At 33.9% G+C, this 27,663-nt stretch overlaps 3 protein-coding genes across 4 annotated transcripts; all 3 read left to right on the top strand.

The window, feature by feature from the left end:
• The first annotated feature begins 8,301 nt into the window (after nucleotides 1-8,301).
• Nucleotides 8,302-12,038, top strand: LOC148190622 (putative disease resistance RPP13-like protein 1). The gene has a single exon (XM_088102737.1). It carries the CDS (start codon nucleotides 8,377-8,379, stop codon nucleotides 11,890-11,892), a length of 3,516 nt encoding a protein of 1,171 aa, XP_087958863.1. The 5' UTR covers nucleotides 8,302-8,376; the 3' UTR covers nucleotides 11,893-12,038.
• Nucleotides 12,039-18,827: 6,789 nt separating this feature from the next.
• On the top strand, nucleotides 18,828-25,661 carry LOC124822350 (cellulose synthase A catalytic subunit 3 [UDP-forming]-like). Of its 2 annotated transcripts, none has more exons than XM_088102735.1 (15): nucleotides 18,828-19,149; nucleotides 19,693-19,853; nucleotides 19,975-20,170; nucleotides 20,677-20,897; nucleotides 20,991-21,105; nucleotides 21,221-21,398; nucleotides 21,545-21,811; nucleotides 21,926-22,271; nucleotides 22,379-22,516; nucleotides 22,765-22,890; nucleotides 22,988-23,200; nucleotides 23,312-23,576; nucleotides 23,710-23,912; nucleotides 24,085-24,435; nucleotides 24,802-25,661. In XM_088102735.1, exons 2-15 carry the CDS (start codon nucleotides 19,830-19,832, stop codon nucleotides 25,384-25,386), a joined length of 3,228 nt encoding a protein of 1,075 aa, XP_087958861.1. In that variant the 5' UTR covers nucleotides 18,828-19,149; nucleotides 19,693-19,829; the 3' UTR covers nucleotides 25,387-25,661. The 2 variants fall into 2 exon arrangements, with proteins under 2 accessions (XP_087958861.1, XP_087958860.1); XM_088102734.1 differs by having other exon boundaries at nucleotides 19,668-19,853.
• A 414-nt stretch (nucleotides 25,662-26,075) lies between these two features.
• On the top strand, nucleotides 26,076-27,226 carry LOC124822349 (uncharacterized). Its single transcript, XM_088102733.1, has 3 exons — nucleotides 26,076-26,214; nucleotides 26,684-26,902; nucleotides 27,011-27,226. The coding sequence occupies exons 1-3, from the start codon at nucleotides 26,158-26,160 to the stop codon at nucleotides 27,131-27,133; spliced, it is 399 nt and encodes a 132-aa protein (XP_087958859.1). The 5' UTR covers nucleotides 26,076-26,157; the 3' UTR covers nucleotides 27,134-27,226.
• Nucleotides 27,227-27,663: the final 437 nt, after the last annotated feature.

Genomic DNA, 27,663 nt, shown 5'->3' with positions numbered 1-27,663 from the left:
ATTCCTAATTATATTTCCAAAATTTTCCCTGCAATCACTAATACAAATAATTAGTCTCAAATAATTCAAATTAATTAAAATAAGAATTATTGGTTAATTTAAGCACAATTAGTAAAAACGGGGAAATACCGAACAATTAAGCACAATTCCCTGATTAATTATAGCACAATAAACTAAGTGAAGTGAATAAAATATTGATTCATCAAATACATATATATAATCTTCATTCAATATTTTAAAATACGTTTTCACTTTTCACAAATAAACACTTTTTTGTCGTTCCCTTTCCCTGTTCACCTTTTTCATTTCATCTTCTTTCATACGTTTCCAAACACACTTTCTTTCTTCATTTGCTCAAATTTCATTGCTTGCACAGAGGTAGCAGCTTCTTCTTCTTTAGCTCGGTTCACCCACAGAAAAAAGTCGGCGTCTTTTGAACTTCTCATGGCACTTCAATCCAAAACCGAACCTGGGTCTTTGTAGAGCTCCATTCCTACTACTTCTCAAAAGCATTACAGCGAAATGAGTATCTCGGAGCTTGTGTCACTTCTGCGTGTGGTGTATCAAGTTGAAGACTTTGATAAAATAGAAGAAGAATTGAAGAATAGAGAAGACAAAGTGAAGGTAGAGATTGGGTCACTTCAAGAAAAGCTTGACTTGGAGAGTAGTTGTTTCGAAAATCAGTTCCATCCCCAAATCACTTAACACACGTCAGCAAAAAAGCAATTACACGTGGACAGAGACGTTAGACACATTAGCACATTTTTAACGGCGTTAGTTTTCGAGGACTAAAATCAAAGTTTCGAAAAGAATGAGGACCAAATTGTACCTTATTTTGAAAGAGGGACTAAAACCAAAAACGACCAATAGTTTACGGACTAAAAACATATTTAACCCATTAATTAAATAATCACATAAGTGTCTAGGCCTTGAGTCTCTTGGAAAGCGATACTTGGTCTTACCAGGATTATTACTTGCTACAATTCGGTTACACTTGCCGAGAGGAAAACAAGTTTTTGGCGCTGTTACCGGGGATAGAAATATTTCCGTTGTCGGGGTTCAAAAATATTGTAAACAATAGTACAATTGCTCAACATCGACAATAGTGGTTAGATCACCAACAAAACTGCACAATAGGGGGATCGCCAATGGTACCACCTCCCCTTCATCATCATCACCATTATCATCAATTTTAATACAAACACTTGGATGATGACATGCTGAAACTTTCTCATCTTCATGTATAGGTTCGTCATTCCCTGGTACTTCATTAAATGCACATGCAGGGTCTTCAGCAACTCCACTAGCATCTTCTTCATCACCTCCACCATCACCTTCTTCATCACCTCCACCATCACCTTCTTCATCACCTCCACCTACATGTGCTTCATGACCTCCACCACCAACTTCTTCATCAGTACCACATGCAACTTCTTCATTAAAGATTGAAGTTTGACAAATTTCAATTAACTCCCTCGTAAGAACTCCAATCTTGGCATTCAATGTTATGATATCTCAATTGTTTTTCCTCATTCTCTCCTCAGCACCTGCTTCCCAAGTGCCATCATCAGAGCTTTCATCATTTGCTTCCTCAACCCTGGATCGTTCAACCAACGATCCTTTACCTATCCCTCCGTCATCCATGTGGAAAGCAGCACAGATTTTAGGCAATTTACGATCTTGCTTACTTACATACCACTCGAGATTTAACTATACCAAACACAAACAACAAAATTAGTGAATTACGACAATCAATAATTAAAAAATACATATATCAAAGGTTGAAAGACTTACATCTCCGGTCTGGAAGATATGATCAGTTTTTTTTTGTCCTTGAGTTATACAGGAACCATCACAATATGCGCGGGAACTTCTTGTGAGAAGCATGACCATGCAAAAAAAGTCTTTCAACTGCCCAAGCCTACAATATCAAAATAAATAGTGACCCATATTTTACAATGTTATCTATTCCATTGAGTTAAAAAATTATAAATCATGTTACCTACAACACGGTCACATTGCCACTAAGACTCAGTGACTGGACGATAGCTCCCGACATTATTTTCTTCATACATTTATTTAAATTATGTACAATATGTTTATGTACACCAGTAATCATATAACACAAACTGTCTACGTCATCTAACACTGCACAAGGCATGTTAGAAACATAGACAGACTTCCTAGGAAAATAAAATGCAACCAAACACACTAATATATATAACTTACATACTACATCAACCTCAATGTTTTTATCCTGGACAATCGCATTAAACATGTCGATCATCTCCTTCAAAGTGGTGGTTTTTGGATTAAACATTTGACCAACCAATCCAATTATTGATTCATCAAAAGGGATGTCTAAACCACCTTTTTTTAAACATGTGCTCATGAACACATCAAAAACAGTAAACGGGACCAATTGTTGACTAACTCTAAAACTAACATAGTGCCTAGCCCAGCGGCACACCATCACCTTCAATAATTTCAAATTTACCTCCAAAGGGCTTAGAATATGCAAACACCACCTAAATGGAGTCATCCTAATGCGCTCTACATGACGCTTTCCTAGTAAGCGATTCATTTCAACAATGATTGATGAATCCATCGAGGTACGAAGGTGCCACTACACAAAATTAACAAATCATTATTATTAACTAAAATTCAGAGGATAACACATCATCTATAAAAAAAATTAAATTTCATCTTACATTTCCTTTTTGGGATGCCATTGGACCTCCAGTTATAAGATAAAAAAACAACAATCCACACTGAGAACATGGTTAGGGTTACCGAAACACGAAAATGCCAATGCTGGAAAACATGTTTAGGGTTTGTGCAGTTCTACTTACCAAAAAACACCAAGACAACGAGAAGACACAATATCAATGCTCGACAGCGACGACCAAGACGGCTTCAATATTGCACAAGATGGAGGTCTAAAATAGCGACAAGGCACAAGACGGAGGTCCAAAACTGCGACAAGGAACAACGTGGCAGTAGGGTTCAAACACGAGAAAGATGACAGAACCAAAGAGATGAGAGAACGAGAGAGATGAAAGAACGCGAGAGATGAAAGAACGCGAGAGATGACAAAGCATAAATATGAATGAAAGAAGAATAGAGAAAGCGCGAAACAAAATTTCGTAAATTTCCCTTCCAATTTTGCCCTTGCCCCTGATCAATTCTATCTCTGTTTTTTTTTTAAATTTGGCCAATCCACAACCGCCACCTAACGTTGTCAAATCGTTGACAAATATATATTGTTAAAAAAATGTTTACGATTTTGGAATTTTTATTCTCAATTTTTTATGTAATTTGTTTTTGTCCTTTATGCTAACTACTACAGAAAAGCCCTGCACAAGCAAGAAAAACAAGACAAACATCCCCAAGCCCTCTAGAACAATGCTTATAAGCTTGAGGAGCTTGGAGGAAAACTTATTCCCAAAACATGGAATGTCATGCACCAAAAAGCATATTACGACAATGAAGCACCAAGCTCATTACGACACCAAAGCCCTCCAACTAAGGCATAAAAAAACACTCAGAGCAAGGCATAAAAAAACCAGAATTATCGCTGCACCATAACATACATACATATATATATATATATATATATATATATATATATATATATATATATATATATATTTAAATCATGCAGCAGTTAGCAAACAATAAGCCAACACTTATGCACGTAAGAAAAATATATCACTACTTAAACACCATAACTCAAACGTTGACTTTCTAATTCAATGTATCATATATATTTTTTCAAAAGAAAATGTGGATTAAGGTTCATAATCAAAACGTCATTTTTTTGGGAATTTTTTCCAACATTGAACCAGTCTTCAAACTATATTTTAATGGTCTAATTAACAATATAATATTATAAGCACTGCATAAATTATAAGGAACTTGATAACAATGAAAAAGATTAATTGGAAGGCACTCACTCAAGAATTTTCAGCATGACTAAAAAATATAAGCATGCATAAATTTTTAAAAAAATTTTAAACAATCGTCCAGAAACCACTGCACAAAGAAAAAATATTTCAGAAGTTGTATTCTTAATATTTCATTCGTCACTTTATTTTCAAAAGCATGGGTCAAAGTTCATAAAGCCAGCGTCTGATTTTTTTTTCACCTTCATGCACCAATTATTATTCTTTTTAACAAAACTTTAATGACTTAAGTAATGGATAATTATAAAGCACCGATGGACTAAAAAGAGGCATAACATCAACACTATACCGCATGAATAAGAATCATGGCATCAACCAAGTGTGCACCGTAAATACAAAGGCCAGGAAAAATTGCACTGATTTTCATAAAGTCAAACTGCACTGCATCACAATTTAAATAAATGCCAAAAGAATTTCAACAAGGACAAACCAAAATATGCGTCCATCAAAGCAATTCATGCACATTAAAAAATACGTGTTAATCATACCATAATTTATAGAGATAAAGAGTAAGGTTTAGCTCCCTTTATAGGTTTAATGTCTCCGTAGGTTCCTATTTTGGTCATGAATTTCAAATAGGCCCTCTTTCTTTTCGGCGTATCAATTGAGTCCTTGTTTTTGTAAAATTAAATCAATTACAGACCTTCCGTTAAATTGGACAAACGGTCGTTACAGTATTGGTTACGTGGCATGGTCATTGCAGTTACTAAGCAGACATGGCATTTAAAAGCATTTTTGTATTAAATAAAGAAGAAGGAACAGAGGTATAATCACTTTTGGGTAAGGGCATACTAGGAAAATTGAAAAACTTTAAGGGCAGCCCCCTTTAATTGAGAAATGCAACTGAGATCGGGGAAACAAATTGGGGGTTCTTACTAGTAGGGTTCGCGTGAGGGAAAAAATCCCATTCTTTCTTTGATTCAAAGCGCCAGTGTTCGTGGGTGAAGATTATGTAGTTGGAAGTGGGAGGGTGCGCGTTCTTTCTTCGATTCGAAGTGATGGATAATGAAGTGCAGAAGTCTCATTCTTGTTCATCTTCGACATGCAATGGGTGGCGGAATCAAAACTCTAATTTCATTTTTCGTGGTGGTGGAGTATCTACGATTGATGGTGCATCACCCCTTTGCCTGTGTGGAGAGAAAACAGTGGTAAGAACAGCTAAAACTGCTAAGAACAGAGGGAAGCAATTATGGAGCTGGTCGTCCTCCCTCGTCTACCGCTCGTCCAACTACCTCCCTGCTCACGACCGTTCGGTCTGGTCGTCCACCCTCCTCTATCGCTCGTCCAACTACCTCCCTGTTCTCGACCGTTCGGTCTAGTCGTCCTCCCTCTACCGTTCGGTCACATAGCTCCCCACCTTCTACCGTTCGGTCCCCCACTTTCCAGCCCCTAACATGTGCTCCCTGCCTTCCAACGTTCGACCTTTACGATCGATACCGTTCAGCCTCACTTCCCTCCTATCTTTCTTCTCCTTCTCATTACCTCCCACCTTATACCCTAACATATACAGTATCAGATATAAGACCTGCAAAATTTCTAAACATAATTGTGCCCACCAAACTATTAAAAAATACTACTTATGCTTTAGTGATACAACAATGGAAATACAGTTCCTGGTCATTGTAATATATAAGACGTCAAAGAAGGAAATTCTAATATATCCAAAACATTGTAATACATCCAAAACCATACATAGTTGGCATCATTGTCATTCATTAAATTACATAGCAGTAAAACCATAAACATTGTTCCTTAGACTATTACATAATAAGATCCTTAAACTTGGCATCATTGTCATTTATACACACATTTATAGTTGAGCTTCCTAGTCATTCATACACACTTCAGATAACTGTGATGATGACATGATTGGTTCTTGGGTTGCTTTAGGGGACCACCACCGAATATTGTAGTTTCTTATCAATAAAGGACCCACACCTGACCTACCGAGACACGAACCCCTGCATGCACTCTGCCGCTTCCAACTACTTCTTCTTCACCGACGAACCTTGTCGCTTCAGCTCGAACAAAGATCACGATTTTTCTTCCCTCATGCGAACCCTAATAATAAAACCCCCCAATTTGTTTCCCCAATCTTAGTTGCATTCCTCAATTAAAACGTCTTGCCCTTTAATTTTTTCTTTTTTCCAACTATACCCTTACCCAAAACTGATTATACTTCTGTTCCTTCTTCTTTATTTAATACAAAAATGTTTTTAAATGTCACGTCTGCTTAGTAACTGCAATGACCATGCCACGTAACCAATACTGTAACGGTCGTTTGTCCAATTTAATGGTAGGCCTCTAATTGATTTAATTTTACAAAAACAAGGATTCAATTGATACACCGAAAAGAAAGAAGACCTATTTGAAATTCATGACCAAAATAGGAACCTACGGAGACATTAAACCCTTTTTATATAAACATGTATTATGCACATAATAAAAATCCCCAATCTATAACAATAAATTATAATCATGTGTTTCATTTCACCTCTACATAACTTATCTTTTTTCTTATTTTAATTAATAACATCTATCCACCGTATTTCTAGATCTTTTCAAGATCTTTCAATCTCTCTACTTTAACATAATGAGCCCGACATCCAAATATAGGGATAACTTGGCATAACAACACTCAAGTACAAAAATTACAAAAAAGAAGAAAGCTCGGGGCTCGGCACGCTCGAACAATATAAAAGAAACTCAACAAAGTCGAGCAGACTTTTAATGAAATGACCAATCATGAACTCGACCAAATGATCAATCCATCTACAAACCACGTAGCTCGACCCAAACCAAACTCCTGGAGTTTATGTTTTTATCGGGTCCAATAGACATATTAAGTCTCAACCTACACTTATTTGAATCGTATTTATATATTATAATTAAATCTCAGTAATTTGGCATAATAATTATTATTTATCTTTTTGTAATTATTTATTAGATTATTATTATTCTGACAGGAATATTGACCCAGGAATATAGATCCACGATTCACGTTTGATCTTATAAATACAACCAGAATTTCTTAAAGAATACTAACTTCATAATTATTCTCACTCTCATTTATAGATCATTCCTCTCTTATTGATTTGAGTATCCACAAAATCTACTCTTAAAATTCAAATAAATCAAATTCTCTTTTAATAAGATAAAATAGATAAATATATAAAAATAAATGAGAGAGATTGAATATTAATAAGGAATGAGTTTTTCATATAATAAACCTTAATAACACGATTCACTCACGTCTTATCCGAATTGCTTTAACCACTCAAAGATGAATACTCCATATCACAACATCTGAACTCAAAATTTGAAGGATAATGTTTATGAGTTTAATGTGATATTTTAACATATATTTGCATATTATGGTGTGACTATGCCTTTGTCTAGTACTACACTATGTTAAATATTTGGAATTATTTATTTATGCGTTTGTCATTGAAATTGACCATTATTATTGGTCTAGGTTATCAAAAAATAAAACTCAGCAACTTTAAAATAGAGCAATCATTCAAAAAATTATAATGCATCGCTACCTGCTGCCTCATACTTAATCTACTATTATATAGCTGCATCACACTTTGCAGTTATATTGTATTTTAGTGCAAAGTCAATTTTTTTTTGTCCTATACAATATGGTGTTAGATTATTTGGGTTTATTTATTGATCAGTTAGCCACCGAAATTGACCATTATTTTTAGTTCATTAGAAATCAAGAAAAAACTATTAAATTCAGCAACCTGAACTAAAACAATTATGAGTTGTTCATAAGAGACCAATCAACACTAAACCTAAAGATGTAATGTTTTATAAATATTTATTTATTTTATATCCCACCTAACTTTTTTATTTGTATTCAATACTGTACTTTCAATTTGTATTTTTATTCTTAATAATTTGCACTTATTTTGTTAGAATATATTATTCTGAGTCATTAGAACTATGGAGTACATTGTATTGAGGTGGGTATATGGTTGAAGGAGCTAATGGATGACTAGTTTAAGTGCAATTTATGTAGTAAGAAGTTATGTGCAATATCGTAAAATTAACCTATGAATGAAAGTATTACTACCGTCGTAAATGAAAATCAATATGAAAGGAAATTGTTTGAACTTGTTAGACGCGTAAATTCCTGATATAGTAATTTCATAGTAAAGTAGATGCAGTTCAAAGTGTAACTTATAGTATATTTCAAGGATAATGTCTGATAGTTCTAGAAGTGGAATACTAATCTGGTCATCTGATAAGCTTATTTAAGTCTCTTTTATTAGCTGTATTTTTATAATACATCATCTGCAAAAATATATTATCTCATTATCACTTTTGTCTCTTTTACGACTAATGCAAAGACATAGCTTATTGACATTATTTTCATTGCTCAGATAAAGGCACAGTTTCACTCATGGCAGCAGAAATGGTTACCGGTGTTCTTGTTTCTACTTTCCTCGAGAGGACTATCGACACTTTGGCTTCTCGTCTTGTCGACATATTTCATCAAAGAAAGCACAAGAAGCAACTCAGCAACTTGAAGATGAAGCTGCTAGCCATTGATGTTGTGGCGTTTGAAGCAGAACAAAAGCAGTTCACAGATCCACGTGTCAGAGATTGGCTTCTCAGGGCCAAAGATGTTGTGATTGATGCAGAAGATCTCTTGGATGAGATAGATTATGAACTCTCCAAAACCCAAGTAGAAGCTGAGTCTCAGAGTGCATCTAAGAAGGTGTGGAATTCCCTCGACTCTTCTTTCTTTGAAATTGAATTTGATTCCATGAGGGAAAAAGTCATTGAGGACCTAGAAGAACTTGCAATCGAAAGCGATCTTCTAGGTTTGAAAAAGGGTGGTGGTGTTGGGGTTGGATCAGGATCCGGTAGTAAATTAACACATACATCTTTGCCAAATGACAATGTTATCTTTGGCAGAGATGATGACAAAGAAATTGTCCTTAACTGGCTCACATCGGACACTCACAACAACCTATCTATACTTTCTATTGTGGGCATGGGTGGGATGGGTAAGACCTCTCTTGCCCAACATGTATTCAACGACCCAAGGCTTGAAGAAGCTAACTTTGATACTAAAGTTTGGGTCAGTGTTCCACAGGAATTTGATATTCTCAAAGTATCAAGAGCAATTCTTGACACAATAATTGGTTCCACTGATCATAGCATACAGCAGGAAGTAATTCAGAAAAGACTGAAAGAAGAACTTATGGGAAAGAAATTTCTTCTCGTTTTGGATGATGTTTGGAACGAAAGACCATCTAAATGGGAAGATGTGCAGAAGCCTCTAGTTTTCGGAGGCCAAGGCAGTAGAATTCTTGTCACTACACGGAGTGAGAAGGTTGCTGTTACCATGCGATCAGAAAAGCGCCTCCTGCAGGTATTAGAAGAAGATTATTGTTGGGACTTGTTCGCAAAGCATGCATTCGAAAATGCTAATCCCCGACCAGACTCAGACTTCATAGAGATTGGTAAGAAGATAGTTGAAAAATGTAATGGACTTCCTTTAGCCTTAAAAACGATGGGAAGTCTATTATACAATAAATCATCCCTTTCGGAATGGAAAAGTATTATGAAGAGTGAGATATGGGATTTTTCAGAAAATGAAAGTGATATACTCCCTGCTTTAAGACTGAGCTATTTCCACCTTCCTTCTCATCTGAAGAAATGCTTTGCTTTTTGTGCCTTATTTCCCAAAGGTTATTGGTTTGACAAGGAATGGTTAATTCAATTGTGGATGGCTGAAAATTTCCTAGAAAACCCTCTACAGAAAAAGAGTCCTAAAGAAGTTGGTGAAGAATATTGCAATGATCTATTATCGTGGTCCTTCTTTCAACAGTCAAGAAACGAAGAGAAAAAGAGTTTTATCATGCATGACCTGCTAAATGATTTAGCAAAATACGTCTGTGAAGACATATGCATCAGGTCAGGAGTTGATGAACCAAAAGGTATACCCAAAACAACCCGTCATTGTTCATTTTCATGCTCTAAATCAGATTTTGATGGGTTTGAGGGTTCGAGTGATACTCAAAAGTTGCATACATTTACTCCAACAGATAGGATTAGGGGTTGGGAATGCAAGATGTCCATAGATGACTTGTTCTCTAGATTTAAGTTAATACGTGTCTTGTCTTTGTATAATTGTCGTAGCCTTACGGAGGTGCCTAAATCTGTAGGAAATCTTAAGCATCTTCGTTCATTAGATCTATCCTTCACTGAAATAGAAAAACTACCCGACTCAATAAGTTTACTCTACAAGTTGCAAATACTGCAGCTGAACTATTGTCGAAAATTGAAGGAGCTTCCCCCATGTTTACATCAACTCCACAATTTGCGTCGTCTTGAATTAGTAGATATTGGAGTGAAAAATGTGGTAGCATATTTGGGAAAGCTGAACAATGTTCAAGTATCGATGAGTTCATTTCATGTTGAGAAAAGTAAGGAAATCAATTTTCCGCAATTAGGAGAACTCGATCTTCATGGTAGACTAACAATTGATGATCTGCAGAATATTGAGAATCCCTCCTATGCATTGGAAGTAGATTTGAAGAACAAACCACACCTTGTGGAACTACGGTTAGAATGGAATTTCATTGGCAGCTCCTCTGTTGATTCAGAAAAAGCTGAGGATGTAATTGAGAACCTACGTCCTTCAAAATATTTGAAGAGGTTGTCAATAAGTAACTATATTGGTAAACAATTTCCAGATTGGTTACTTCATAATTCATTACCGAATCTGGTGTCCTTAGAGTTGGAGGGATGTGAATCTTGCCAACGTTTACCTCCGCTTGGACTTTTTCTATTTCTCAAGGACTTGAGGATTGCAAGACTGGATGGGATAGTGAGTATTGATGCGGATTTTCATGGGAACAACTCTTCTTCATTTAAATCCCTTCAAACATTGTATTTCTATGATATGAGGCAATGGGAAAAGTGGGACTGCCAAGCTGTGACAGGTGCTTTTCCATGTCTACAATATTTTTCAATAGAAAAGTGTCCCAAGCTGAAAGGACACCTGCCAAAGTTTGTTGCTTTAAAAACTTTAATAGTGATTCACTGCGAACAACTTGAAGCTTTGATTGTCAGTGCGGTAGAATTACGTCTACAAGACTGCGGAAAGCTGCCGTTGGAGCGGTCTACAATGAAAAATCTCACAATGGATGGGCAGGGCATGGCAGCATCATTGGTGGCAATGGTTGGACATATGCTATTCGACACTTCTCTTGAAAAGTTGTCCATTTGTTCAGAGTCAATAAGTGATGACTGTGTCTCTCTAAGGATCTTTCCACTTGATTTCTTCCCAACACTCAGGACTCTTGAACTCATTGGATTTCCTAATCTACAGATGATTTCACAGAATCATGTTCACAATCATCTCTGGCATCTGAAAATCAAAGAGTGCCCTAAATTTGAATCATTGCCTGCAAACATGCATATGCTGCTTCCATCTCTCATAAGCCTAGAGATAAAAGATTGTCCAAGACTTGAGTCGTTCTCTGAAGGAGGTTTGCCATTAAATCTAAAAGACATCACACTCAATAATTGCTTTAGACTTGTTGGCTCACTCAAAAGAGCTTTAGGAGACAGTCCTTCGTTGAGAAGTTTAAGGATTGAAAAAGTAAAGGCGAAATGTTTTCCTGATGAAGGTTTGCTTCCACCCTCTCTTACTCAACTAATAATAAGGGATTATCGAAATCTAAAAAAACTGAACTACAAGGGTCTCTTAGAACTCTCATCTCTTGAAACACTGAAGCTTTTGAAATGTCCCAACCTCAAATGCTTACCAGAAGAGGGTCTTCCCAAATCAATTTCATTTCTTGAAATAATGAACTGTCCTTTGCTGAAACAGCGTTGCCACAAAGAAGGAGGCGAAGACTGGAAAAAGATTTCTCACATTCGAAACCTATTAATACTGTAGTGAGGTTGTTTATTTTGTTTAATTTTGTTTAATGGTAGGGATACTTTAATATTAGAAACTTAAAACCTATAAATAAATTTTAAGTTTCTAATATTATTTTTGTAAATGAAATACATAATAAATTATTAAAATAAATTTAATTCCTTGAAAAATATTTTTGTTTGTATTTTTTCTTTCACCTTACATTGTGTCTTTAGACTTATTTTTGAAATATTTTCATTTGTCTTTCAATTCTTTGCCTTATTGTTATCGTAACATCTACATGTTTTTTTTATAATGACATATAATAATAGAAGTGATTTAAAATATGTGATTCTTCAATATTCTAGATTTTGTGAAACATGTTTATGGTACAATTTAGATATTACTTTTGTCTTTAAAATTATGTAATTTAGAAGACATTTTTTTTATTTTTAATTACACAGTTCGAAAATACTTTTTATTTCTGAAAATAAGTTCTGAATTGTACCATGCAAAAACAAAACTTTCTTTTATGTGGGGGTGTAAAGAGAATTTTATGGGAGTGTAGGAAAAAAAGGTAAGTTGGATCATACTCACACCCAAGTCCAAATTTATAACAGTGAAAACAAAAAGGGTGTTGCTCCCTCCACCAGTACACCTTTCTTCCTTCACCTTCTCAATTTGTTTTAATTCTAATTATATCCTTAGATTAAAATTTTTTAATTTTTTAATGTTATTATTTTAATTTATTTTAAACCTAGTTCTCCTACTTTTCTTTCTACACCCAATCTTTCCATCTCCCATTTCTGTTTAACAATTTGTCTTTCGTTTTACTTCGCAATCTCATTTGTCTTCTCCGTTCCACTTCTCGTCTTCCGTTTCTTTCTTTTTCATTTTCCTTATATTATTAAAATACATTAAAAATATATTCAAAAATAATAAATCAAAAAAATTAAATTAAATTATTAAAATATCTCCAACATAAAGAATAAACTAATAAAACAAACCCTAAAATAAAAAACGTAACCTTTAAACCAAGGTGACATCCTTCAACGGATGTCAACATCCGTTTAAGGAAAAACGGATGTCGACATCTGTTTAAGGAAAAACGGATGTCGACATCCGTTTTACCTTAAACGGATGTTGACATCCGTTGAAGGATGTCACCTCTTACGTTTTTATTTTAGGGTCTTATTTGAAGATTTATTCGAATACGCACATGGAAGAAGCACCACATGCACACACTGCACCACGAGAGCGACACTACACCACGAGAGGGAGACTACTTGATAATTCTTTCCACCACCACCAACCTTTGCAACTTGTATCTCACAGCGACGAAAGAAAGAGAGGAAGAAATATAATGTTAAAATGAAAGAAAAGTATTTTACTTATGTACGGGACTAGAATAGGTTATTAGGTTATTAGTGGAATAGGTTGTGAATAGGTAAAATTAAAAAATAATAACCCTAAAAATAAAAATTTACTTAGGAACAAAATAGTAAAGGGAAAGTGGAGGGAGAAAGGTTTGATGGTGGAGGGAGCAACACCCAAACAAAAATTAAGTAACATTTGCTAACAATTATCAGCCTATAAACATATATGATCTCAAGTAAATTTTTAAATATTTAAAAGAAACTAGTGAAAATACATACATTTTTCTTTATTTTAGCAAAAGTTTTATTAAATTATAAAACAATTTTAATAAAAAATATAAAAGAACAATTTGTATAATTTTTTATTATTATATACTTTTTTAATTTAAATAATTATTTAAATTAAAAAATGTATTTATTAAAAAGATAAAATATTAAATTAGTTATTTTCCACTCACTATTTGGCTTCAACTTTGACAAGAGGGATTTACCTCTTAGCCGAGTGGAATTTACTACTCGGTCTTCAAATCTTTATAGAGGGATTTACCTCTTGGGCGAGTGGGGTTTACCGCTTGGTCTTCAATATTTATAGAGGAATTTACCTCTTGGTCTTTAATCTTTATAGAGGGATTTACCTCTTGGACGAGTGGAATTTACCGCTCGGTCTTCAAATCTTTATAGAGGGATTTACCTCTTGGACGAGTGGGATTTACCGCTCGGTCTTCAATATTTATAGAGAAATTTACCTCTTGGTCTTTAATCTTTATAGAGAGATTTACCTCTTGGACGAGTGGAATTTACCGCTTGGTCTTCAAATCTTTATAGAGGGATTTACCTCTTGGACGAGTGGGATTTACCGCTCGGTCTTCAATATTTATAGAGGAATTTACCTCTTGGTCTTTAATCTTTATAAAGGGATTTACCTCTTGGACGAGTGGAATTTACCGTTCGGTCTTCAAATCTTTATAGAGGGATTTACATCTTGGACGCTAAGTGAGATTTACTACTCGGTTTTCAATCTTTATAGAGGAATTTACTTCTTCGTCGAGTGGGATTTACCGCTCAGTCTTAATCTTCTAGCTCTTTGAGAGACTTTTTCGTTGAATATGATTTTGTTTACCAACTTTGGGAGCGGTTGGCTGGGCCTAAATTAGACTTTATATATTCTATAACAAGTATAGGTTTGGTAACACAATTTTAATTAAAGGAAAATGTCATTATGTCATAATAGACTTGTCATAGTATATGTTTACCATGTTTGTTAATTTGATATCCAACATACTTTGTTTAAATCCTTACTTGCATTTTCTCGCAAACATTTCACTTTTTTTTTTCGTGTTGTCTCTTAAGTAATTGACAATTTAAGCTTCCTCTATCAACTTGCATTCTCGCTAACTTCATTATTGCGTCTAGCATTTTCACAACATCTATTGTGGTTGTCTTATTCCATTATTACATTTTTGCTAAGAGGTAACTTATTGAACTCTAAAATATTATATTCAAACTCGTTTCAATTTCCTAGGATTTATAGTCATTCTTATGCATTGGAGAATCTACAAGAGGTTGCCACAGGGAGTCACTTGACGATAGGGTCATTAGTGCATATTTATCCAACATTTAGCCTTAAATATTGGATTCTTAATTAGTTTTTGTACTTTAAAAGAATATTTTAATTAGAATTTGTCATAATTAGGTTTATTGAGCATGAGATACAAAAACATGTTAATAATAGCTTTTTTAGTAGCATAAATGTTCTTTGGATATGTTGAGGTGTGTTAGTATAGCTGTAGGTAAGTTGAACTTATTAAAGTGTGAAAATAAATTAGTTAAAATTTCATGACACCTTAAAGATAAATCCAATAATAATAAATAATTAAGATCACAAGAAGTCAAGTCAAGCATTACATAAAGAAAACAAGAAAAACATAAAAAAAATGAAGAAAATTGTCTTAACCAAGAAGAGGGAACAAACAACAAAAATTGGACCTTGCGGTTTTTTCTATTTTTTTCTACAACTCAACATTTACGTTGAATTGTATGTTAGTCTAACGTAGATGTCATAACAATTTTATGTCGGACCCCTAATAGTCTAACATAAATAAGTTTCAATTATTTATAAAAATGTCATCACATTTTTTGTCATTTTTCTTTGAATCTACTATAAATAGTGTGACATGAAAGACTAATTTTGCACAAATAAACTCACTTCTATCAAATTTTTGCAAGCCAAATGCGGAATAAGGTAGGGAAAAAATTTCTTGAGATGACTCATATTGTTATTCCTTGTGTCAAATATTCTCATGTGATGAAAAATAATAAATAAAATATATAAAAGGAGTACAAATAATCATGTATTATTAATCAATATTTGTAACAAGAGAAGAAATACCTTAAATGTCTAAGTAAATTTTGTGAATTTTAAATAAGTAACAATTGAGAGAATAAAAAAATTGCATAGCGAAAGGAAAAAAAGAGTTATGAAACTAAGAATAACAATCAATATAAGTGTTCTATGAAACAAAGACGTTTCACAAACCACACATGTGTACTTGTGAACTCCTTATCATAACTTCTTATCTCTTCTTAGTCTTCAAGTTAATATTCTTCTCTTACATCTTTGGATATTTCGAAATGTATCGAGTCTAAAATATTGCTAATTTTTTAGATGTATATAAAAGACACTCAGATGCTTAAGTCATGTATATACGGTCAGATAATAATAAATATTATAATGAATATGTAGTATTTATCCATGTTACTTATAATAGATTTGCTCGCTTTTACTTGGCTGTTTTAAAATTTGGTTTATGTCTAAATCTTTTGTTAATTATGATTGGGGTTGCTGAAATGGTGTTACACTATATTGTTCGCGATTATATCAAAAATATATAATAAAAAAAGATTTTTAATTATTTAATAACTATGAATGTTGTAATAATTTAAGATAAAAGTAAATACAAAACACATTGGAACGAGAAAATGATGAGTGGTTTTGGTAATTTTGATCAAATTTTTCATCAAAATGGAAATGAATTTAAACAGGATATGTGACCTTGAATTGTCTTTAATTATTCTTTTTCAATGCATTTAATTATGTAAATATTTTCTTATATTTATTATGTAAATATTTAATTGAATAAATTAAAAAGACGTTAAATTTTATACATTAAATTAATTTTTTATAATTAACATTTAACTAAAATTTAATTTATAAGCACTAATAATTTAAGCCATAATAATATTATTATATAGTTATATTGTTTAATCAGTATAATTAATTATACTTAAATTTTATATTATTTTTTCTTATTGTGATTTTTAAGAAAACCAACACATTAACTTATCTCATTGTAGGACAAAATAAATTAGACACGAAGAATACCAACTTAAATTATGAAAATTTAGCTTGACTCGTCATACTTAAAGATGACAATACGTAGAGTCTGATATAGATAATACATATCACAATAAAAAAGAAATTATTTATTACCTGTTTCGTTATTTATGATTTTATGTTTAAAAAGATTCATGAATATTTTAAAATATGTAAATATCTAAAAAAATATTTTATAAATTTTTCAAATAAAATTAAAAAAATATAATATATAATATAAATTAATTTTAAATTTTTTTTAATAATGAATATTAATAAATACAAATCATACTTAAACTGTTTATAAATAAATATTAAAATATCTGTTATTAATTGCTAACAAATAATAAATATCTACTGGTGCAAATTTTATCTAAACACAAATACAAATATTTTTACAATTGCTAGTCATATCATACATATCTAACGCGTTAGCCTCGTACACTCTAGCTTCCCTTAATTAAAATAAAAATCCTTTAAGATAAAAATTGTAACCCTTTACTTACAATTTTTCAGTCTCACGTAAACATAACGCATACTTATAAAATTTCGTAGTCTCACGTAAAAATAACGCAACATAGTCAAACAAATACCAAAGTATATTTCTTCCAAACTATATCATTAATATACTCAAAAACCAAAGTATACTTCTTATGTCAGAAACTTACAATTTCTCATGGATAAGTTTTTTCTTTCCGTAATTTAAATTTCCACCTTTAAAAAAACTGTATCTTCAACTAAAGCACTTTAGTTTTTTTCATTTAAGGTAGATTAAAAAACTAAAACAAAATTTTAAAATCCGAAACAAAAATGGTGAAAAAAAAGAGACTAAGCTAGTTGTAAAGCATTCAAAGGAAACTGAAATTTTAATTTAGTTTAAGATTTAATATGCTTTTGCAAAAGTAGTAAATTTATGGATTAAATATGTTTTTAATCTCTAAACTATTTGTCGTTTCTGGTTTTTCGTCCCTCTTTCAAAATAAGGTATAATTTGGTCCTCATTTTTTCTGAAACTCTAGTTTTAGTTCTCGAAATTTTGGTTTTAGTCCTCGAAAACTACCACATTTTTAACGGTGTTAGTTTTCAAAGACTAAAACCAAAATTTTGAAAAGTATAAGGACTAAATCGTACCTTATTTTGAAAGAGGGATGAAAACCAGAAACAAAAGAGACTAAAAACATATTTAATTTATTATACACATTATTTTATTAAATCGCAATATAATGTTTATATTTTATGTTTTGGTTGTAGAATTAGTCATCAAGTACCTTCACAATTTATCTTTTTCTCGTCCGGTCTCCGTCCAAACTCCTCTGTCTTGTTCTTCTGTAAACATGTCAAAGACCATCTGATACCAAAGTCAGTATGTAAATTATTCGGCAATTCAATAGAACAATAATAAATGCCTAATAAATGCATCTACCTATTATTTACCTTTTATCGGTATTTATAATTTTCGTCATAGATTTTAATTTTAGTTCAATAACTTTAATCATGGTTTTATCTTAATCTTGATATTAACAATTTATAAAACATATCAATCGATTTTACCTCAACTGATCGTTCGGTTCACCTTACTCGATCGTCCGATTTCTGGGATACGTCATGTCCCTATGGTACATAAAAGAAACATTTTCTTTTCTCTTTCACATTTTGCATTTCATATAATTTCCTTTTACACGAGAAGAAAAATAAATAAGTTTTAACATGAAAAAAATATATACTTTGAAGAGTGAAACTTTTAATGCGTTTTTTCATTTCTAACCAAATAAAAATAAACAGGCCAACACATTTTCCTTTTCTATTTTCTGTCGCCTTTGTTAGCATTAAAAAGAACATTTTCTGACAACAAAAAAACCTTCTGTGTCAGTTTTCCATTTGTACTCAGAAGAACTTGGCTTTCAAGAAAAAAAACCATTAAAAGGTTCCTTTATCACATTAATATATAATTGTTACTGTTCATCTCATTATACTCTAATGTTATTTTTTTTTGTCAAAGAAGAAACTATTTTTTTTATTAGACTCGTCCACGATCTGTTATATTTTATTTGATGAGAGTACATAATTACAAATATTAAGATTTTTATGGAATGGATGTTGGGATAAATGTTTGTGTGTCTATGATTTCAGGTTACAGGTGTCGGTGGTACTATACTAGTTGTAGTGTGGTTGTCTTTTTCCTCTGTTTAAGCCTTTCCTTTTCTCTCTATTCATTTACAGCTATACACATATTCATTCATACATAGAGACACTGTCACTCAATTGACAAAGTCGAACGCTTGGGAGAGAGAAAGGGAGAGGGAGTTATCCATTGTTTTCATCACCTTTTCTTTGCTCCCACTCAATTCTCGATCTGGGTTTCTCTCTTTTTATCATTTTGTTGGGGATTTGCTCAACTGGGGTGTTTCCTTTTGTCTCTTGGAAGCTACAAGGTTGGGAGATTTCGGGGTGATTTGGCTTCATTGCCTGAAAATTCATCTGGGGTTCTGAGATTCTCTTTGATCCGTTTGTTTTCAGTGGAAGTGGTGCAAAATATTGTTTTTTTAGGTGAGTTTGGTGTGAATGCGCAGTTTTAATTACATGGTTTTTGTTTCTTCAACGAATGGTGGAAATCTGTTGTTTACTGTTGATCATGCGAGAATCTTAAGGAAAAATGACTTTTTTTTGTTCTTTTGTCTGTGATGAGGAAAGTGCTTTGTTTTCTCAGCCATGTACATAAAGGAGATTTCATTGTTCAGAATTTCCTTTTTCATCTTGCACCCAGCCTTTTTTCTCATCCACCAAACAAAATTTGACGTTACAGGTTTTTTTTGTCCCCTCTTTGCAAACTGCTCAGAATGCTTGATAGAAGCTAGATTTTTTTTGGTGATTATAATATCAATTTGTGACCAAAAGTGTTTTTATTTCCATTTTGCCAACTGTTGAGAATGCTTGTCATAAACTAAGTTTTGTTTTTGTGATTATAACTTCAATTTGTGATAGAAGTTCTATATTTTTTTTTATTTTCAACTTTCCAACCGTTGAGAATGCTTGTGAAAAACTATAATTTATTTTTGTAATTATAGGTTTAACTTCTTAAGAGAAAAACAGGGAGCTGTTTCAGAAGAGGTGAATCTTCCAAATCGATCTTCTCAGGTATCTGAAAGTGTTGAAATTAAGGAGTGTGGCTTGAAATACTACCCTTTGGTCCCTTATTTTCATTTGAGAAGTGTTGTGTAGAGGGAACTATGGAGTCTGAAGGCGAAGCTGGGGTGAGTATATATATACTAAGTTTTCTGTTTGATTTCCTCCAATATTTTGTGATGCTGTTGCGGTGAAATGGTTGTTAGTTGATGCTTTATGAAGTTTTTTTATGACATTTCAATTGTTCAGGCAAAGCCAGTGACAGCATTGAGTGCCCAAGTGTGCCAGATATGTGGTGATGGTGTTGGGAAGAATGTGGATGGTGAACCATTCATTGCGTGCGATGTTTGTGCTTTCCCTGTATGCAGACCCTGCTATGAGTATGAAAGGAAGGATGGGAATCAGTCTTGTCCCCAGTGCAAAACCCGGTACAAGAGGCACAAAGGTAAATGAAGCTAATCGACCACTTTCCAGGGAAACAATGAGAGTTAGACCCTTTTTCTTCAAGAACATTTATTCAATCAACTTCTGAATTATACCTTTTATAACTGTTACAAACTGGATAAGTTAGATTAAACTAAGCATGTAAACTTAGTAAACTCTAGGAGGTTATTTTCATTTTCATCAAGCCAAATCAAATCTGCTGAGTGGATTGATAATTTATCGGAGATTACATATATACTTTGTAAACTTTTCCATATGTTGAGAATACTCAGTAATTGGCTTTGATTATCTTTGTGTGTGATGCCTAGATAGAGAACATTGTTTTCCCTTCCCTTTTTTTTTGTCGTTAGGATTTTGTAGTTGCAAGGTGTGTATTATTCTTGCACACTACTTAATTTTTTATGCTTTTACACCTTCTGTTTTGATCTTTAATCTTCAGCCATATTTAAAGAACTTATATTTTCTGGTTGTATGTATTGATCATACTACTTGTTTGAATGATTCCAGGGAGTCCTGCAATTCTTGGAGACACGGAAGAGGATGGTGCTGCTACTGATGGTGCCAGTGACTTTAATTACGACTCAGACACTCAACACCAAAAGCAGAAGATTTCAGAGCGCATGTTAAGCTGGCAATTGACTTATGCACGAGGAGAGGAGGTCGGTGCTCCAAATTATGATAAGGAAGTTTCTCACAACCATATTCCTCTGTTGACCAGTGGACAAGAGGTCTTTCACTTCGCTTTTGGCATTTTAGTTTTCTCCACCTTGTAGCTTCAATTTCAGGAGTCTGAATGAAAATTGGTGTATCTTTGATTGCAGGTGTCTGGAGAGTTGTCTGCAGCCTCACCTGAGAGGCTCTCAATGGCATCTCCTGCAGCTGGTGGAGGAAAACGTGTTCATAATATTCCATATTCATCTGATATTAATCAATCTCGTATCTTTCTCACCCCTTCTCTCCATGCACATTCTCATCTATGATTTATGAAATTATGATTGCTACTTTTCTTTATCTAGCAAACTGATTGTGATTTGAATGTATTCTTGTGCAGCTAATGTCAGGGCTGGGGATCCAGGTTTGGGTAATGTTGCATGGAAAGAAAGAGTTGATGGCTGGAAGATGAAGCAAGAAAAGAATGTTGTTCCTATGAGCACCGGCCAAGCTGCTTCTGAGAGAGGAGCTGGAGATATTGATGCTACTACTGATGTGCTTGTGGATGATTCCTTGTTGTGAGTAATTAAGATATCTATTTTGTAGTAGTCATTACTGTTTGATAATTAACACTGTTGTAAAATACTTTGTATTTTTTGTCTGTTGGACATGCAAAATGTTCTGAATAAGTATAGCATATGAATGCTGTCTTCTTCTTATGCAGGAACGACGAAGCTCGACAACCTCTTTCTAGGAAGGTTTCGATTCCATCATCTAGGATAAATCCATATCGTATGGTCATTATGTTGCGGCTGGTTATCCTTTGCATTTTCTTGCATTATCGGATAACGAATCCAGTGCCGAATGCATATCCATTGTGGTTGGTATCAGTTATATGTGAGATTTGGTTTGCCATGTCTTGGATATTGGATCAATTCCCCAAGTGGCTTCCTGTCAACCGTGAAACATATCTTGACAGGCTTGCATTGAGGTAACTCTTGAACTTTACCGTGCTTCTGTACTGAAAATTGTGGCATGTGGCATGTGGCATGCTGTTTTTCTTTTTCAATCTTCATTCTCTTAATACCAAATTCCTGAGTTGCAGGTATGATAGGGAAGGAGAACCTTCACAACTAGCTGCCGTTGACATTTTTGTCAGTACTGTTGATCCATTAAAGGAACCTCCTCTTGTGACTGCCAATACTGTACTGTCTATTCTGGCAGTTGACTACCCTGTGGATAAGGTCTCCTGCTATGTGTCTGATGATGGTGCTGCTATGTTGACTTTTGAAGCCCTTGCCGAGACATCAGAATTCGCGAGGAAATGGGTTCCCTTTTCCAAGAAGTATAGCATTGAACCCCGTGCACCTGAGTGGTACTTTGCACAAAAGATTGACTACTTGAAAGATAAGGTTCATCCATCATTTGTCAAGGATCGTAGAGCAATGAAGGTAAGATATTGGTTTACAAATGCATTATGCGTTTGCTCTATTTGCATGAGTTTGGTATTTCACAGGGGCATCTTTTAATAGTATCTCCTCTCATTTATGTTTCACAGAGAGAATATGAGGAATTCAAAGTTCGTATCAATGGACTAGTTGCAAAGGCACAGAAAATTCCCGAAGAAGGATGGGTGATGCAAGATGGTACACCATGGCCTGGAAATAACACCAGAGACCATCCAGGAATGATCCAGGTTGGTTGAATACTTTTGATGATGACATTTTAGAAGCTGTTGTTCATCTATTATCGTTGGAGTCATTTATCGAAGTTTTACTTAATACACATTACCCTTATGGACTATACTCAAGTATTTTTCTAAATTTCTATTACTAATTACATTTGAGCAAGTCTTACTCTGTGAAGATGTTAAATTTTGGTTGGAATGTTGCATAATTGCTAGCATGTCATTCACTAAGACAATATTACATTTTATATCTGCAGGTTTTCTTGGGCCAAAGTGGAGGACTTGACACTGAGGGCAATGAACTTCCCCGTTTAGTCTATGTGTCTCGTGAAAAGCGCCCAGGTTTCCAACATCACAAGAAAGCTGGTGCCATGAATGCACTTGTGAGTACCATTTACAATATAAAATGTGAAAGTTATCTTTTTTCCTTACATATTCCAAACATAGTCATCTCACTATGGTGATTTATTTAACTTGTAGGTAAGAGTATCTGCAGTCCTTACTAATGGACCTTTCTTATTGAATCTTGATTGTGATCACTACATAAACAACAGCAAGGCCTTGAGGGAAGCTATGTGCTTTATGATGGATCCCAACCTTGGTAAACATGTTTGTTATGTCCAGTTTCCACAGAGGTTTGATGGTATTGATAGAAATGATCGTTATGCCAATCGTAATACAGTGTTCTTTGATGTAAGTACCTCATGCCATGTTCATCCGATCTGTGTTCATTTCTGCTACTGTTTTTTATTCTTTTGTACATGAGATTCAATCTCTTTGTTATACTTTTTTGTTCTGGAACAGATAAACTTGAGAGGCTTGGATGGCATTCAGGGTCCTGTTTATGTTGGTACTGGATGTGTCTTCAATAGGACAGCTTTATATGGTTATGAACCTCCTCTAAAACCCAAGCATAAAAAGCCTGGGTTTTTATCATCACTTTGTGGTGGAAATCGGAAGAAGAGTTCAAAGTCTAGTAAGAAAGGATCAGACAAGAAAAAATCTAGCAAGAATGTTGATCCAACTGTACCTATTTTCAGTCTAGAGGATATAGAAGAAGGAGTAGAAGGTAGAACTCTTGAAATTGCGTTTACTTCGGGAAATGTGTGCAATTTTCACGCTCTTTTAAAACAACTCTTTTTTAGTAACTCTTTTAGTCTCTTCCAATTAATCATACCTTTACTTCTGACTTATGTTTTAAGGTACTGGATTTGATGATGAGAAATCACTACTTATGTCACAAATGAGCCTTGAGAAAAGGTTTGGTCAGTCTGCAGTTTTTGTAGCCTCCACTCTAATGGAGAATGGTGGTGTTCCTCAGTCTGCTACTCCAGAAACTCTTCTTAAGGAGGCTATTCATGTTATCAGCTGTGGTTATGAGGATAAATCAGAATGGGGATCGGAGGTGTGGTGTCATCTTATGCTTAACGTTCTTTGATTTTCAACTTTCTTTTCTTCCTAAGTTGCACTCTGATCTTATCAACTGAGCACATTATTTCTAACAAATGAACTATAAACTAGGCTTAAAAATATAGTTATCTTGAAAGATCATTCACAATTTGTCTTCTGTTCCACAGATAGGATGGATCTATGGTTCTGTCACAGAAGATATTCTTACCGGATTTAAGATGCATGCTCGCGGTTGGCGGTCAATATACTGCATGCCTAAGCGGCCGGCGTTTAAAGGTTCTGCTCCCATCAATCTTTCCGACCGTCTAAACCAAGTGCTTCGATGGGCTTTAGGTTCTGTGGAAATTCTTTTCAGCAGACATTGTCCCATCTGGTATGGTTATGGTGGAAGGCTAAAGTGGCTTGAAAGGTTTGCTTATGTGAACACCACAATCTATCCAGTCACAGCCATTCCCCTTCTCATTTATTGTATCTTGCCTGCTGTCTGTCTGCTCACCAACAAGTTCATCATTCCGCAGGTTTGTGATTTCTTCGTACAACTTTGAATTGAACTAATCATTTGTCATGTGTGATGAATAAATCATGATGTTGTACATAAAAAATGATGTTTTAGGGTTCATGGAAGAATGACAAGAAAATTTAGGATGTTGTGCTGACACACTTCCCATTTAGGATTTTTAGAATGATTAGCTAAAGTTAATGATGAAGAACATCCATAGATGGTTTCACATTTGACTCTGATGATTTACCATTGTTTTGGTTAATTCATCAAAAATGGGAAATGCATTTGGTAGGATCAGAAACAGTCTCGTTTTCTCAAATGGCAAAGCTCACCATCTTGTGCCATTGTGATATTCTAACTCAGTTTTTTGCTGTGCTTGCAGATCAGTAACCTTGCAAGCATATGGTTCATCTCTCTCTTTCTTTCCATCTTTGCCACCGGAATCCTGGAGATGAGATGGAGCGGCGTAGGAATCGACGAGTGGTGGAGGAATGAACAGTTCTGGGTCATCGGCGGTGTCTCGGCCCATCTCTTTGCCGTTTTCCAGGGCCTTCTGAAAGTGCTGGCTGGAATTGACACCAACTTCACTGTGACCTCGAAGGCCTCAGATGAAGATGGAGATTTTGCTGAGCTCTACATGTTCAAATGGACCACCCTTCTGATCCCCCCCACAACCCTTCTCATAATAAACATTGTAGGAGTTGTTGCCGGCATCTCCTACGCCATCAACAGTGGCTACCAATCCTGGGGACCCCTCTTTGGGAAGCTTTTCTTTGCATTCTGGGTCATCATCCATCTCTACCCTTTCCTCAAAGGTCTCATGGGCCGCCAGAACAGAACACCAACCATTGTGGTGGTGTGGTCGATTCTGCTTGCATCCATTTTCTCTCTGTTGTGGGTGAGAATTGATCCTTTCACCACAAGAGTCACTGGCCCTGATGTTGAAGAGTGTGGTATTAACTGCTAGACCAAAAGACAAGTATGTCTGTGTTGTGTTCTGGGCTTTTGTAATTATAGCTATTGTTTGTAGTAACCATGGATGTTTGTTCTGTCTTTTATGTTATGTGCAGTTCATAGAAGATACATAAGAAAACAACCTAGTATTAGATCTTGAACTCTCTGGCATTGTTTTGTTCCTCAAACGTGCCTTCCAGTTTTGTATGTACACACATCTTTCTCAGTGTTTTTGTGATCAGAAACTCACTACTTTTTACATTTATAAACACTTAGCAATTCTAATAACTCTCATAATTCTTATAATACATATAGATATATGAATTTGAAAAAATATAAAAAAATAAATTAAGCTCCGTGTGGATAAACATATAGATATATCTGCGATCTTCGAGAAGCTTTGTTCATTGGGCAGAGAAACATCGTCACGTGAAAGGACACGTGTCCTTGGCTATTTCATGCATGGCATGCACGTGGCCTTGGAGTGCGTGATGTTAAGCCAATGGATCAGCGTTGAAAACCGTCTCAAACGGTAACACGTCATGTTTACACGTGGCAGAGGATGCGAGTAGGAGGTGGCAGCCCACAGTAAGAGCTGAACGCGTGGCACCACGGAATTATGAACACATACTTTCACTCTTTCTTCTTCGTTATTTATATGAATGAAAGTAGCATGAAAATTGAAACTGAAAAAAAAAGTGTTATAACTTGAAGAAGAAGACATTCATAAATTTCAAGGAAGAACAAGAAATTTTCTTTTTCTTTTCTGGGAAAGTGACAGAAAATGGCTTCCGCAACTCAGGAACCAATTCTCTCAAGGATTGATCGTTTGGATAATTTGGTATGTTTATAGTGAATTTATTTTGCTTAGTTAGCTTAATATAGTTTATTTAATTAATTATTAGGTTATGCAATTCTTCTTTGAAAACTATAATAAATATTTTTAAATAGATTTTAGTATTTAAATTGTTTATATAGTTTGATATCTTATTAAAATAGTTATTTTTATTTATTTTTAAAATTTAGAACAAAATGTATTAAATTTTTGAGAAAGAACGAATTATTATTTTGTGTTCAAGTTAAAGATTAAACATATATTTAATTTTTTTAAAATTGTTATTTTAGGTCCCTTTTGTTTTAATTGAATTAATTTTTTTTCTACTATTTTTAACATGATTTTAGATTATTATTATTAGACAAGAAATCATGATTTTATAAAAATAAAGTATGTTTTTTATAAGATTTTTTATCAGAGTAAAAAATTTAAGTGGTTTTAAAGGACAAATTTTTATGTTTAAAAAAAAACTCAGTTGAGGCAATTGGAGGAAATTAGAGGGTGCAATCTATCACCAAAGAGCTCGTGCGCATCCACACCAACAAGCGGATGTGATGGACGCGTGTCCTCCGTCGATTTCTCCCCGAGGAGCTTGGAGAAGCAGTGCCGTCCGATGGAGAACGTGATGATGGAGACGGAAGCGAAGGGAACGGTGATAGAGAGGCTGAATCAGGTGGAGGATCGAGTGCTGAAGGTATCTCCACCGTGTGATCTGGGTTAACGATGATTAACACGTAGAGGATAATTATAGTTGTAACCTAATAATAGTGCTTAATGTGTTGTGTGAAAGCTTTGTTTGCAGGTGGAGGAAGTGTGGTTAACAAAGGGGAGTGCAATAAGTAAAAGTCCAAAGAAAGGTTTCAAACAGCTTGTGAAGCAATGTGTGAGAGCTAAAGGAAGAAGACATTACAATAAAGAACAATAAATTAATATATTATTAGGATTTGTGCCCATGTTTTTCAATTTTAATGTACATTTATTCTTCCTTTTGTGGAATGCAAAGTTAAAATACTTTTCATTTTATTCTTAAAAACAATATCACTAACTTTATAATATTTTTTAACTTCAATTAACTTTCAAGTTTTCATATTTATATGTACTCCTATTCAATTCACTACTGGAAATACATAACGATATCATAAAATAGTAAAGTATAATTAGAATATATAATTTTACTCTAAATAATTTTTATTTATTTTGTAGATAGTTTTTTATTATAAATAGTTATTTTAATTTTAAAAAGTAGTTAAATAAAAATATCAAAACGATTAAGTTTGAAAATATTTGGATAAATTTGATAAAATTAATTTTAAAAAAATTATTATTTAAAGAACAAAAAGAGAGAGTAGAATGTGTATATCAGAAAGAGAATCTCTTTTATATAATGATATAATAATTTTTTATTAAATTTGTTTTATTTATTAAATATTCAAAAAATTATATCAATTTCTATTA

The sequence above is a fragment of the Vigna umbellata genome, unplaced genomic scaffold, assembly GCF_029865625.1.
Source record: "Vigna umbellata cultivar VRB3 unplaced genomic scaffold, Vumbellata_1.0 scaffold_695, whole genome shotgun sequence".
Lineage (NCBI taxonomy): Eukaryota > Viridiplantae > Streptophyta > Magnoliopsida > Fabales > Fabaceae > Vigna > Vigna umbellata.
Note: the sequence above shows the minus strand (reverse complement) of the source record. Positions and strands in the feature narration are given on the sequence as shown.

Excerpts from the sequence above, each read along its gene's own strand:
- LOC124822350 (XM_088102735.1), top strand. The coding sequence starts at position 19,830 with ATGGAGTCTGAAGGCGAAGCTGGG. Across the intron at positions 21,812-21,925 it reads CTTGACAGGCTTGCATTGAG|GTATGATAGGGAAGGAGAAC; the intron begins GTAACTCTTGAA and ends CCTGAGTTGCAG. Across the intron at positions 23,201-23,311 it reads GTAATACAGTGTTCTTTGAT|ATAAACTTGAGAGGCTTGGA; the intron begins GTAAGTACCTCA and ends GTTCTGGAACAG.
- LOC148190622 (XM_088102737.1), top strand. The coding sequence starts at position 8,377 with ATGGCAGCAGAAATGGTTACCGGTGTTCTTGTTTCTACTTTCCTCGAG.
- LOC124822349 (XM_088102733.1), top strand. The coding sequence starts at position 26,158 with ATGGCTTCCGCAACTCAGGAACCAATTCTCTCAAGGATTGATCGTTTG. Across the intron at positions 26,215-26,683 it reads TTGATCGTTTGGATAATTTG|TTGAGGCAATTGGAGGAAAT; the intron begins GTATGTTTATAG and ends AAAAAAACTCAG. Across the intron at positions 26,903-27,010 it reads TGGAGGATCGAGTGCTGAAG|GTGGAGGAAGTGTGGTTAAC; the intron begins GTATCTCCACCG and ends CTTTGTTTGCAG.